At 38.9% G+C, this 14,868-nt stretch overlaps 1 protein-coding gene across 1 annotated transcript in view; it reads left to right on the top strand.

Annotated features, from left to right (window-relative positions):
• The window catches only part of LOC149793095 (cathepsin L-like peptidase), a 30,715-nt gene extending 24,111 nt beyond the window's left edge, over positions 1 to 6,604 (top strand). The window contains exons 7-8 of the mRNA XM_089967000.1: positions 5,590 to 5,861; positions 6,419 to 6,604. Of these exons, the coding sequence (XP_089823126.1) occupies positions 5,590 to 5,861; positions 6,419 to 6,518 (372 nt within the window). The 3' untranslated portion in view covers positions 6,519 to 6,604. The remainder of the gene's footprint in view (positions 1 to 5,589; positions 5,862 to 6,418) is intronic.
• The last annotated feature ends 8,264 nt before the right edge of the window (positions 6,605 to 14,868 follow it).

The raw sequence follows: 14,868 nt of genomic DNA, 5'->3' as shown, positions 1-14,868 counted from the left end.
TTGGGTTGACATTGTCGCTTGAGTGCGGTGAGCAAAGAATCCCGCATCTCGGTGATAAACCCTTCTGCTTTCTCCAAGGGTATGTCGGCCTTGAAATCTTTAAACTTCACTGTGTAGGTGTAAGCCGTGGTTCTAAATTTTCTAGAGGAGCGCTTTTCCGTCTCTCGAATGGAATAGTACTTTTCAGGGTTGACTAAGGGTGGCGAACTTGGTTTAGAGGGTTCGGATTCTGGTTCACTCATGTCCTCTTCAAAATCACTGGCATGAATTTGTGCCAAGATTTCAGCCCTGGTACGAGGCGATAGATCACGTTTCTGCCTCTTACTTTCTTCTTCTTTCTTCTCGAATGAATTGGATCGTTTCATCTTGAGTGCAAAACGTCAAATGACTCAAGTGTAAACACCATAGACTAATTTATAGTCATGGCAAACCAGCGTATATAAAAGGGTGTGAGTCTTGTCCTTTCACTATTCATTTCACTCTCAAACCGAGCACAACGATGGAAGAGACTACCCAGATGGAACGTTTCGTCAGAGCTTTGCGAGGGGTCATTAGAAAATTCTCTTCAGACCAGCCGACGGACTACTCTCCTTCCTTTCGAGATAAAAGTCAAGATACTTGCTATATCTGTCAGAAGAAAGGGCATTGGTCTTCAGAGTGTCCAGACCGTCAAAAAAGAAAAAAGACAGGGGCTAAAAAAGACAAAAGTCAAGATACCTGTTATTATTGTAAAGAAAAAGGACATTGGTCTCCAGATTGCCCAAAAAAGAAACAAGAGGAGTCAGAAGAAAAGAAGGATTCTTCAGAAGAAGAGAGGGATTCTTCGGAAGAAGAGAGGGATTCTTCGAAAGAAGAGAGGGATTCTTCAGAGGAAGAAGAGGAAGAAAGAAGACAATTCTATTTAAAAGAAGCAAAGAAACAGGAGAAGAAAAGAAGAAGGGAAGAAAATGAGGAAGAAACGGTGAAGAAATTCAAAAAACAGAGACTAAACAAGGAGAAAGAAGAAGTCAATGAACTTTTAATTAAAGTGTTCTGTTGTGAATTGTGAATTGGATTGTAAAAAATGGATAAAAGAATACATGAATGATATAAGGTAAGTGTATTTGAGTTCTGATTTTAAAATAAGAAGCTACACTCACGCACTCATACAAAGACACATCCTATAAGGGTAAAATGGGTTGTTTATTTGTTTTTTTTGAGTTATTGGCAATTGAAATTGTATTTCTTTTCGAGAAATGTGGGTGGCCCTGAAAAGGGCCTTTTTATTTTGGTGTAGGGGTGAGTTTAACCAATCAACTTTAACTGCCTTAAGCCTTTGCCACGGCCAAGGCCTACTTCTGAACTGCGTAACGCTGATGATGATGATTGAGTTGAAATCACTAAGGGTGGTACGGCAGGCTTAGTCACAGGGTTGACGTGTTTAGCTCGGGAAGGTCGTATTCTCTTCGGTCGTGATAAAGAAGTCTGATACATTTGTTTCAGACTTCTTAACTCCGCTAAAATGTCCAACAGTACCGTGACCGTTTGATTTTCACCCTCTTGTTTCTTTGCTGCTACTTCTTCTTGCTGTTGTTGTTGTTGCTTTTTTCTTACCTCTTCTTCTTGCTGCTGCTGCTGCTGCTGCTGTATGAGAAAAGCTTGTTCCGCTTCCTTTTGTCGTTGTATAAATTTCTCCAATTCTTCTTTCTGTCTCTGTCTAAAATTCTCCACTTGAGGTAATGAAGAAGGTAACGAAGGTTCCGGAACAAATTCTTGCGAGGTAAGAAAATCCACAAAATCCCAATTCACCTCTTCTGAAAGTAAGTCCGGGTTCCCTTGGGAAGTCTCCCCTGCTGGTGCACCCCAATGGATCGTTTTCTGAGTTTCCGTCATGTTGAATCACTGTCGCATAGATTGACTGCACACAAGCGCTAACAAATCTATATAGACCACATGACGTCACAGACTGCTCTCTTCGGATTGGATGCGAGCTGACTGAATGTTGTAACGCGTTTTCGGATTGGTGAATGAACTCAATCCGTTTCAATCCTTCCTGTACCTATAAATAAGGGCAGTTCACTGCACTGATTCACCTATTCTCGTCGCTTCAAGATGTGGACCACAGTTGAGTCATCCACCCTTGTGTCTTCCATGATGTTTAGGACGGACATGCTCATGTATGTCAGGTCCAAGTGGACTGTTGTTGATAGGACAGATACTAGTCAATGGATGAGGAGAGTTTACATAGAAAGACAAGGATGTCTCAAGAGGGTACTTGTGTATGGACCGGCAGTTAGAAGGAGTTTAAGAAGAAGAAGAAGAAGATGTGACAGATGCCATCTATGTTAATATTAATATTAACATAAACCCAAAGGCCCTTTTCAGGGCCAGCCATATTTCTCTAAAAGAGAATGACTTTATTCAATTGCCTACCCCTTTTTTAAATTTAAATTTAAATTTAAATTTAAAAAAATTTTTTAAAAAAATCCCATGTTCAATTCCCCTTGAGGCTAGAGTGGCCCAGGTTTTTTTCTCCATGTTCAATTCCCCTTGAGGCTAGAGTAGCCCAAGACTATTTCCCATGTTCAATTCCCCTTGAGGCTAGAGTGGCCCACGATTTTTCTCCATGTTAATTTTCCATTGAGGCTAGAGTGGCCCAGGGGTCTCTGTAATGATAATTCCCATTGAGGCTAGGGTGGCCCCTTTCACTACTCACATACTAACAGGTCGTTTAGTCATTGAAAACTAATTACAAAAAGTAGTACTTACAGTCATGCTGTTGGGAGTTCGTTTCAAAGCTCCATATCTCCAAATCTCTTTTTTTTCGTATGCATGATTGATGCAGCGTTTATCATAAATTTTACCATTCTTCCAATCTAATTCAAGGGAAATGAGTTGTTAAAAAAAACTATCTAACTTAAACCGTTCTTTGAAATAAGCAAGATGTTAGGTTTAAACGAAGTTGTGATATTCATTTTAAAATTAACTGGTGCCACCCCTTAAATCAATCTACGAAGCTGCTCGTTATTGCGATCTCTTTCCGGAGTGCTCCAAATGTAGTGATGCAATACATTCGACAAGTTCAGTTAGTGACTAATCTAAAAACAACAAAAACCGCACGTGGCGCACAAATCACAGATTAATTAGAGAGGGATTGAAGAGAAGCATGTCCGCATTTTTAAAGTGGATATGAGAAGAAAAATCGTGCATTAAAACAAAAAGAATCGGGTGAATATTGGTAATCAGCTGAGACGCTGGAATGTACACTGAAGTGCAAACTTGGGCTGAAGACAATCTGACATAGCGTGCTCTTTTTTTTTCCTTCTGTTTACAGGAGTGACGTAATCAAATGTTGTGTTGCAGCTTTCGACTGAAATAGGATTGTCGCCAATCAACATCAGATTAATTCGTACACATGTTTACAATGGCCGGGTTTATCATTTCAAGGGAGAAATTACATGTCTCATAATGTGATGAAATGTCGATATTATATGGTATTAATGGAAACCAACAATGTTTAGGACTGGCACCTGCCTCCTACAGTATTATTTCCAATACCGGATAAGGTGGACATTTACAATTTAAATAGCTCCAAGCCCCCAGAGACCAATACCAATGGTCAAGGTGTATAAATAACTCAAGGTGAAAGGTATAACAATTTAATAAAATATATCAAATTTATTTCTAAACGGTAATTTCTTTCGAACAAAAACAGTCAATGATCTATTCACAGTTGCCAGTTACTATCTCATCATATGAATTAAATGTCCTAAGTGATAGTTTTTCCCTTCAGTGTTGTCTCTCTTACTCATCTGTCCGCGTCTTGTTTCTCTTTTGGTACTTCCGGTACCCTTGAATACGTCCTATCTTGTCACTTCCGGATCCGTCCTTTTGACACTTCCGGTACCCTCTATCACCTGCGGCCACTGCGCCTCCACACAAGCTGCTGCTGTCACAACAACGCATACGATTTGCTCTCCACGTGTCTTCCCTCTCTCCGATCCTCGGATGAGACTCTACACACACCGGAAAGCTTACTCAAGAAGCCTTTGTTCGCAAATCCAAACCTAGATCTTCATAAGATTTCCTTCCCGCCTTAGCGCACAATTCGGAATACAATTTAATGCCTCTCAACTGCTTTACGATCGAAAGATGGATTTGGTCCAAACCTAAGCGGTTGCTTATTGAGACTCCGCCATAGATTTTAATCTCTCAGCTTTGATTGGATACGGTCTGGTCTCTTTGAAAAATGCCCTGGGGTTATTTATCACTTACCTTTTAGTCTCGGGTTTCCGGTCCCCAAAAGCCCGAATTTATTCCAAGCCGTCGTGACATCACTCAGTGATTGCCAAAGAAAGGAGTCTCTACCTGGTCGGCCTTGTGGTAGAATTCCCTTTGAATTGACAGCAAACGGGTCGTTGCGTAATGGTTAAACAACAGTCAGGCAGTTTCTTTGACTCCAGAATCGGTCAAAAATCATCATCTTACATATTACGTATTGACATTATCGCAGGTGCTCTTAGCTATGAATTTAACCATGAGAAGATATGTGTATACATGAAGCATGAATCATCAACAAATTTCCCCACAACGTGACAAGGACCAACATGTCTGAAGATTTGGTATTATTCAGATGATTTGGCATATACAACTTTTGCGTGTAATAGCGGCATTGAGGCTTTAAGGCATTTTTATGAGAGCTAAATGACTGCATAAACAGAATTGTCTTACGTCCTCATTTTCCCGGACATGTCCTCATTTTCTGTACTTAAAATCTCTATACTGTTCCAAATACACCAGCTTCAAACATGGTAACCCTAGCATAAATATACTCTCGAGGGTCTACATTTGGCCCTTTTTAAATATCTGTACATACCAATTTGGAGAGAGAGAGAGAGAGAGAGAGAGAGAGAGAAAGGCAGCAGTAAAAATTAAACAATAAATAGGTCTAAATATGGAAACGCAGGTTTGAATAACGTATATAAAGGTGAATGTATTTTCTAAATGTGGACAAATGTTCCAAAATTGATATCTTAACTATAATTTTTCTCCCACTGATATATTTCAATATTTTACTACATGGGGAAATATATGATGCATTTTTTATTAACATGTTCTGCTTTCTGGGACGGAGTGTCTGTAGAAAACAAAACAGGGTCTTTGAGAGTATAAACTTTGTAGTATAGCCTAAAAGGTTCCATGTGTCCTTAGCAAATCTCGTTGTTTGAAACTGGTAATTCATTATTATTGTTATAGTTGTTAAGTAACTGCGTTGTGAATGTACACATTGCATTATGTAGTCTACTGTTGTAAATTTGAAAGTAATGTCTTGTTTTGTCTTGTCACAACAACGGTTATACATGAAATCTGCGAAACTGAGTTACTTTGTCAATGTATATTGAACTTTGATCTTGAGCTTCTGAGTTGAAGTTCTCTCGCTAACTCTTTTACGCTTATAAAGATATTGTAATCAACCTCTATGAATAATTATTATTTAAAAAAAACACACACGCACACCCAACCCCTCAATCACCCCCCCCCCCAAAAAAAAATCCTCGACCATGGCATATCATGTTTATCAAGCTATACAGAGTTGCAATTTTGTTTTAGGATGGGCCCTGCAGGTTCAGACGATCTGAAGTCGGAGCCACTGTTAGAGGTTACGTCGACCTACCCGAAAATGACGAAATCGCTTTACAACACGCAGTGGCGACGATTGGACCCATATCTGTGGCAATTGATGGGCACCATTTTAATTTTCGCTTCTACCATCATGGTGTATTTGACAACCCTAGCTGCAGCAAAACAAAAATAAACCATGGAGTACTTGTGGTGGGCTATGGTACCAGAGATGGGTTAGACTACTGGTTGGTGAAGAACAGGTAACATTATGTCAGTAAGTAAGTCGTGGAAATGAGAGAAAAATGTCTGTGATATATAAATATTCATGGTCTTATATGACCTTCTGTTTGTTTTAAAGTTTTGAGCTGCCCCATCTGTGGCTGTTGTTTTTTATTTTCCTGTCCTTGATGAGGTGACATCAGAGTACATTCCCCCAAAAGTGTGTGTGTGTGTTCTTGTTGTTGTTGTTGTTGTTGTTAAATGTAATTACATTGCATTCTCCATTGACATTTACTTAGCGGAAGGCGTTGACTGAATGAGGTTTATCAACACAGCAAAATACAAGGTAGGTTATATGGTGCAGCTGCAACGTTAGTAAAGTTTCATGCGACACACCGCAGTGGCCGACCGGACGTGCTCTGGGCAGAGTTTAAACCGCAATCCTTGCGGTCACCCGACACTATAACAACTAAGCCAGCGCGGCTCCCCGTAGAATATTTATGGATAGAGCAACGCAAATGTATGTATGTAGTTGTAAGTATGTGGACAAACAGAGAATAAATAAAAAATAAATAAATAAAAATATTTTCTTTTTCAGCTGGGGAGAGCGTTGGGGAGCAGAAGGGTATATCCTAATGTCGAGGAATAACGACAATCAATGCTGTATTACATGTGCGGCAAGTTACCCCATAGTGTAGAATTTCTGGGTTGAGTTGTATGTGATAAGCTACAGGAGTTGAGAAACCCATTATAAAGACAAATAATAAAACCATTGCTATACATATTTTTGCTGTTTCTTTTATTGTTTAGTTGATTTTATATTCATGTATATAACAGGTCGTATTTGTAATATAACAGACTTACAACAGCTCTTCGGTAAGGTGACCGCTTCGGAGGCCTAATGGTTAGAGCGTTCGCCTCGGATGGGAGGTCAAGGGTTCGAACCTAGACAATTTGATATTGCGTTTTACGAGCAGTGTAATTATCGTGTTACGTTGAGACTAAGCAGGATGTAACAAGCGTTACAGATTGCATCTACGTTGGGCCATGCGTACTGTAGTAAATTTAGAGCATGTGCACTTGGTTATAGCGCCCCGTTTTAAGCAATTCTTAGATTTGTGTGATTACTTGTATGGTTATTGGAGTTCGGCGCCATGGAAATATTCCTAACCCGAACTAATGAGCTAATTATTAAGAGCAAACGTCACGGAGTGAAGTGTTAGTGTGTTTCCATGATGTCCTGGTTCACTAGTAGTGAGTTCCGACCACAACCGAATGAACGTCCCTGTAGTAAAATAGTCCATATTAAAATCTAGTGGTATACATTGGTAGAGTGACGCAAGGACAGTACTTATGGTATTAAACCGATAAATTACACAAGGGAATAAATAAAAAGGGGATTTGGCAGACACCGGTTATGTCGCCATGTGGGCGAATATGGTGCAGTTATGTTGGCGAAATGTGCCTCGAAAGCATACATTGACTGGCCTAAGGTGGCGGAGTTAAAGTAGTTCCCATTGTTAGGGAGTACTCATATATGTTCTAAGGGTGAACGGTTGGTGGTACGGAAACATAATGAAGCCAAAACACGCAGATGTACGGTTGAAAGATAGTTGGCAGTTTGGTTTATCTGTGGTCTTGCATTAATCAGAGGAAAATTTAGGTATAGAATGGACACGTCGGGCTTTCTAATTTACAACTGAAGTTGTATGGAAGTCTTTGGAAAGTCGAGGTAAACTTATGACTACTAGCGAGAATCGCGCCAGGGTTTGACAACCGCTCGGTCAAGTAAATACCCGTGTGCGTGTAACAGTACATTACCTGTAGCAAACATCAGTATGCCATGACAGTCATAGTACACGTGTATCTGTAACCGACGGCTGTCCAACTATCCATATAGAAAGTGTGCGTGTCTGTGTGTGTCTGTTTGTGTGCGTGTGTGTGGATTTGTAACGTAACTTTAACAATTGTAGTCATATCGCTACATTGTCTGCAGTGTGGCAGTCTGTAGTGATGTCTAGCATTGGGACATCATGCTGCAGACATGACGCATTATGTCCCACCCAGTCACATTATCATCACACAAGGCCGACCAGTCCTAACACTAACCTCTTAATGCTGAGCGCCAAGTGAGGCAGTTGCTACTGCCACGTTTATAAGTCTTTGGTATGACTCCGTCGGGCTTCGAACTCGCGACATCCAGCATCCGAGGCGGACGCTCTAACCACTTAGGCCACTGGAGCGGTCCCATATAGAAAGTACAGTTGTAGTGAGTACTGTTAGTAGTGAAGACAAACATTCCTGAAATATACACTATGAAATGACTTATTTACTTGTTTACATTTTACTTCTTTTCCTCACTTCCTTCACCACATGTCATTCTCTCAAGATTAAACTACCAATGTTATTATCACCCGGTATTAACACTCCTTCTTAGTAAATATCCGTCTTAAGATAATAATGAAAACTACTTGTTATTAGCTAATTATCCTAAAATAAAAACCTTATAAATATCCTTAAATTATATATATTTGAATTTGATTACAAGTATAAGAACTATTGGCAGTTGTTGTACGCGTTTCCGCTATTGTGTGACAAAGCATTTCATACAAAGCATGAGTGTGGTTTAGATAAAGAAAAAGAGAAATTTAAAAAACAAATATTACAAACTAATCTGGTAAGTTATATGTGCAGTTGCATACTTAAAAAATACTTCATTTAATTCTGTTGGATGCTGCGACTGTCACTAATCGTCAATGTTAATGTATGCTTGGTACTAATAAATATGACATGTATATATTCAGGTGCTTTTTTTTACAGTGGATTCTATAGTGTGTTGAATAGGACAAGTGAAGGGAAAGATTTGACACTTATTTGTGCAAATAATTATATACACATTAGTTGTAATTTCGTGACCTATTTCGTGACGTGATTTCGTATTTCGGTATCTTTCTAAAGAGTTAACGTTATAGTTTTGTGTGTTACTTTTGAACACTAGGTAAATTTAATTCTGACTTTGTTCAGTGTGGTTATTAGCAAAGACACGGGATTCTTCAGAAAGCAAGATACACGGTTAATGTGGCTGGTGCTCTACATAAAGGGGAAATGTTAGACCAAAGTCTTTCATTTTGTACATTTTGCCTTGAACCCATTACAAGGATGCCAATAATGTGGTCAGAGATGTAAAGTCATGTGTCAATAATTAATACAGTATACAAAACTACATTAACAATTGTGGTATAGTAAATGGATATAAATCATGAACATAAAGACATGCAAGAAGAAAATGTGGAAATATTCTTCACAACTCATTTTGGGGATCGCCCTAATGTCTGTCACTGAAAATTGTACAATTGTTATTATTGTTACCAAAGTATATGTACAAGTGTGGTGTCATCGAAATGTTGTTTTTGTACATAAAAAATAAACCTCGCTCACCTAAGCTTAAATAAATGAAGAGGGGGCAGGGTTTAGGCTAGTCCTTTTAATTTTATTAAAAAAATATCGGAATATAAACATGAACATATTTACAATGTTGGCAGCATTGTAAAGCCTAGTCATCCACTAACCATCATTTAGTTATCCACTAACACTTAGTTACCTTCTATCCATCACCCCTTTATCTATTATCCATTAGGGCCGAAGCGGGGTGGAGGCAGAGATCCAGACCACCCCCTGGCTAAAAAAAACTACACACACACACACACACACACACACACACGTACAGTCACTTGCCACTTGAAATTCGACCACCGCATCATTTTTGGGCACATTTAATGGGTATTATGCACATTTTTGAGTAATAGACAAATATACTTTTCCTTTGGTGCTCTTTCGAGGAAAGTCGGAGCGTTTTAAAATTTTGGATCTCCTTCCCCATCACTTGACCTGATTCGGCCCTGGTTATCTACTTCCCATCATGCCATGTGTAGTGACGATTACCCCTCAAATACTATTCAAGACGTGTGTCAACCAATGCTTAGTCATCTACCATCCAACACACATTTTAAACCAATGCTTAGTCATAAACCATCCAAAAACCCTCACAATGCCATACATCACCCCGCATATACTATCCAACACGCCATGTGTAGTGAATAAAACTCCACATCTTCTAACCAACAGAAAAGGGTAAGATACGAAAAAAGAGGCTGATATCACACACTATCACACAAGATGGCAGGATTACTAATAAAGATGCTACACTTACATACACTGAAACATGCTATCACGCGCCAAACGGTGGGAATCTCTATATACAAACTGTACCCAAAAACACACTATCACTCCTTTGTTGCTGCCTTGATCTTGAGTGAATTGAAATCAAATCACCACAAACACATCCTCCTGAATAATTGTCGTACAAAATAACATGACCTCGATAACATCCGTACCGTCCTTTAAAAAAAGAAAAAAAGAACAAAACAATAAAAAAAAACAACCATCCACTTTACAATTCGAATGATGCCTATTATTGTACCAGTGGAGTGAAAAAGAATTAAAAGTAGTCTTTTGCTTTGCTTGATAAAAATATTCCATAAAAGCGCAGCGCCACCTCTATGATGTCATAGTCTCCACTAACCTCCTCTTTAAAGCAAAGCTACCATCCCCTTTACTATTATCTTAACACCTATAATTGTACTTGTTTAGTGAAAGAGGACAGAAAATGTAGGCGCCATTTTTTGAGGCATTATATTTTTCACAAGTTTCTGTTGACAAGGGTAAGTCCCTGTTAGAAATGTTCTTTGGCATAGTTTTCATTGATTTGTTTCTGAAAACATGGGGCATTGGAGTACTGTTCAACAGACAGAGGCATTCTACCAGTCTGTATTGACGGGTGCAAAAAAAACAACAAAAAAACATTACAATGTTAGATTACCAAGTAAGCACTGAAAATTATGGTTCTGCGCACAGCCAGGAGTAAAGATTTTTATAGCCATTCCGTTTCACCGATTTGAAATCAAACAAAGCATATTTAGGCCTTATATAGTTATTGTTTTATAACCAACAGACGTTCTCGTAAATCTGACCGATTTATTTTCTCCCGCTTGAGGCCATTTATTACAAAATGTTGTTTTCTCTCTGATTGTAAGGCCAACGGGATATACCCAAGTTACGAGTTATGACATAAACAAAACTCAAACTTAACTAAATAAGATATTATATAATTGCTAATATGCAGGTCTTTGAAACACAACATGCACAGCCTAGCCAATTTAACGCTGTCTTTGGGACGAGAGAGAGAGATTTAACGACCATGCAATTTATTATTATTAGTATTATTATTATTATTATTATTAAGTTTATATGATGTGAGAGAGTACAAAACGCGCGCGCGTGTATGTGTGAAAAACACAGAGAGGGAGAGAGAGACTAAAGACAGAACCTTTTTTAAATAATTGACTTTAACCTATAAAAAGAAAAATCGGTCAGATTTATGCAAGCTTTCATGGAGTCTAGGACATTACCCCCTGTCAATTCTTCTTCTTGGCATCCGTCCGTCTACGGGAGACGATGGCGTAGCTCCAAAGTAAGCTTTTGTTTATCCTTCTTTCTAGCTCTCTTTTCAGCTTGTTTTATTTTTCTCTCTTCCTCTGCGTTTTGCACTCCCTACCTGACAGCTAGACGCCAGCTGGAACGGTTGTTTGCACAGCTCTCCCAGTCGTTGACATTGATGTTTGCCCCTGTCAATTACCGCCTGCTATTACCATCCCCCATCATTTACCCCCCCCCCCATTACATTACCCCGCTGTTTATTACCCCCGTTCTATTATTCTCCCCGTCTATTACTATATAATATATAATTGTTATAACCCCAAAATAAAACAAATTAAATAAATTTCAAAAGAATTTATTGTAAATTTTTATTTTCGTTAATTAATCTCAGACTTGAAAACATATACTATATTAAATTCATCATATCATAATGTTATAGTACCATAAAATATGCTGTATTGATATGATTACCGCTGAATGTTATGTGCGATCCCTCGCAAGTATTCAAAGTGCTCTCTGTTAGCAATTAACAATAAAATTCTTCGTCATCGCTGTATTTGCTTTAGTTCGAATTTCTATCCGTATTTGTAAATGATGGTAATGGCAGGGGGTAATAAACCTCGGGGTAATATACTGAGGGGGTAAATGATGGGGGGGGGGGTAATTGACGGGGGGGGGGGGGTGTAATATCCTGCTTCCGCGTCCATGTGTTATAAAATAAAACAAGTATGACATAGTGGTAGTATGTTTCTGTGTAAGTATAGTATTTGTGTTAGTGCTGTTACCCTTTTGTGTGTGATCGTGTGTGGTTCATCCTCCTTCTTTTACATCCTACCCTTTTATTTGGATAATAGATGTGGGATTTTGGTCATTGCACATGACGTGTTGGATAGTAAATGCGGGGTGTTGTATGGTATAGCGTGGGGTATTAGATGGTGGATGACTAAGCATTAGTCACTACGCGTCTTGAATTGTATGTAAGGGGTATTCTTCAATTCACAAGGCATGTTAGATGATCGTGATGGATCAGAGAGGTGGGATTTGGGTCTTTGCACATGGCGTGTTGGATAACTAAGTGTAAAATAGCAGATAATGAAGCTTTTCTATAAAAAGCTCCTTTCTACGTCTGTGAGGATTTTTTTCGAAATTTCTTCATTTTCACGTTCAATAAAATATCCATTCTTCCTTGGAAGCATCAACATTTCGAGGAAAAAGTAACAATCATATTTTGCATGTTCGGCCAGAGTACACACCTTTTACGTGAAAAAGTGATCATTGTTTTGCATAAAGTTTTAATAATATTGACTACATATATCTTCGTGAAGAAAACAAATTGACCTTTTCTTGAAAACATTACAAAATAACATAAAACAACGCAAATAAATTCTTCTAGAGAAAACAAAAATCAACCTAGTAGTATTGTTGGGCTGTTTAGATTCAATGGAAAAACCAGTCAAATAGGTCGCGGGCACGTTTAGGGTCACCACTTTTTAAATCACCCTGGTCAATGATAAAATACATTACAGACATTACAGACTCCTCTTGGGCACGTTTAGGGTCAATAATTCTTTAGAACAGCCTAGGCACGTTTAGCGTCAAGGGAAATTAAACATGTGGAATATTGGGTCTGTATAAGCGACATTGGAAATTTGGGTTGTTGTATAGGGTAGCGGGTAGCGGGTAAGTTCAGCAAGTTCATAAACTATACCAATAAAACAGCGCTTGGCGGGGCGGGACATAGAACTTCTTTATAGACAGAGACATAGATATACGACACATATATAGATTGATGAACATCACACAAACAGCTATACAACCGACTAAACAAAATAGGCAAGAAAGCAAATCTTTTCGAGGCGTTTGAGTGGCCCTGAAAAGGGCCTTTGAGTTTCTTCTTCTTTTTTCTTTTAATTTCTTCTATTCTTCCATCGGATTCTTATTTTCTACCCTACACTCTTTGACTTCTTCTTTATTCATTTTTCCTCATCCTGTTTCTCCTTCTCATCCTCTTTCATCCTCTTCTCATTTTCTTCCTTTTCTATTTTTTCATTCCATTAGTTCATCCTCTTTTTGTGCTTTTCATCCTTTTCCTCCTCCTTTTCTTTTTTAATTAGATCTCCTATCATTTCCTTTGGCTTTCTTAAGTTGTTTATTTCCATCTTCATTCGATGGGGTCTATAAGAATAAAAATATTCATCCATTTTAACCAACATCTCCTCTGTCATCCTCATATTGTCGAGGACGTCTTGCAACTTCTTTATGTTAAGGCGGTTTGAAGCCATCTTGGTATATTCAATGTTGAATGGCGCGAATGACAGACGCTTGACTTTATGTGTCGAGCACGGACGTGAAGGAAAACATCCCTTAAACATCACATATTATCTACTATCCACACAACCTACCCATACAAACCCAAATATACTATCAATACATGGGAAGAAGAAAAAAGAATCACAAATATACTATCCACGCACTGGAAGATGAAAAAACTATTATATACTATTTACAAACCCCAAATATACTATCCACACACGGGAGAAGAAAAATCAATCACAAATATACTATCTACACAAGGGAAGAGGAAACTATTATTATGTACTATCCACAATCCCTAGTATTTACTATCCACACAAACTTACGTGCACTCATGCAAACACAATATCTACTATCTACACAAACTTACGTGCGCTCATACAAACACAATATGTACTATCCACATAAACGTATGCTAACACACACAGACACACACACAATTACATCAGCAAAGGAGTCAGTGTTTATAATCACACCGCTCCACATATACACCAATAAGCAATTTAAATAGTCTCTTTTCTAGAGATATGAGTATCCCCAAGAAGGGCTTTTTATTAATTTTTTTGAACTTCAGATGCACCAGCTTAATGGTGACATCTCCCAGGCCTGGCACCACAGATACAACGTCGGCTCCAGCCATTGTCCCAATTGACTGTAGCTGCTGCGAGTGCGGAGGAAGCGTGAGTGGCCTCATCATCCGAAGCAGCAGTTTGCAGGATCCTGAAGACTTCCCTCTGTTTTCTCCTACGCCAGAGCCAGAAATGATGTTGTTGTTGACCTGGTTTGTCTCGTAACTCCTCCTCCCAGTTTTCCATCTCGGAGATCACGAATTTTGCTACTGGTGCATGAGGCTACGGTTGTGGCAGTGGCTGTAGCATACATAGTTGAGGTGGTGCTGCCTGTGGAGGTATTCTCACTTCAGGCTTGACCTCACACACAGGCTTTAGCATGAGGTGATGCAGGATTCTTTACTCCTTCTCTTTCTTCTTTTTCCTCTCCTCCTCCTCCTCTTCAAATCTTGCACTTTCTGCAATCGCCTCCATGGCAAGCTCATCCCGGAGGCGCCAGGCATATTCTAGGTGCATCTGACGTTCCAGAAACTTGTTGAGGCTGCTCATCTTCTTTCAGTTGATAAATCAACGACAGGTAATCAGACTGACGAACGCTTTCGCTTTATATTTCTAGAGCGCGTGATGTGAAGGAAAACATCCCCTGACACCAAAAATTCACATGGTTCAT

The sequence above is a fragment of the Sinohyriopsis cumingii genome, chromosome 8, assembly GCF_028554795.1.
Source record: "Sinohyriopsis cumingii isolate HCF-2022 chromosome 8, ASM2855479v2, whole genome shotgun sequence".
NCBI lineage: Eukaryota > Metazoa > Mollusca > Bivalvia > Unionida > Unionidae > Sinohyriopsis > Sinohyriopsis cumingii.
The sequence above is the reverse complement of the archived record's forward strand: the minus strand, read 5'-3'. Positions and strand labels throughout refer to the sequence as shown.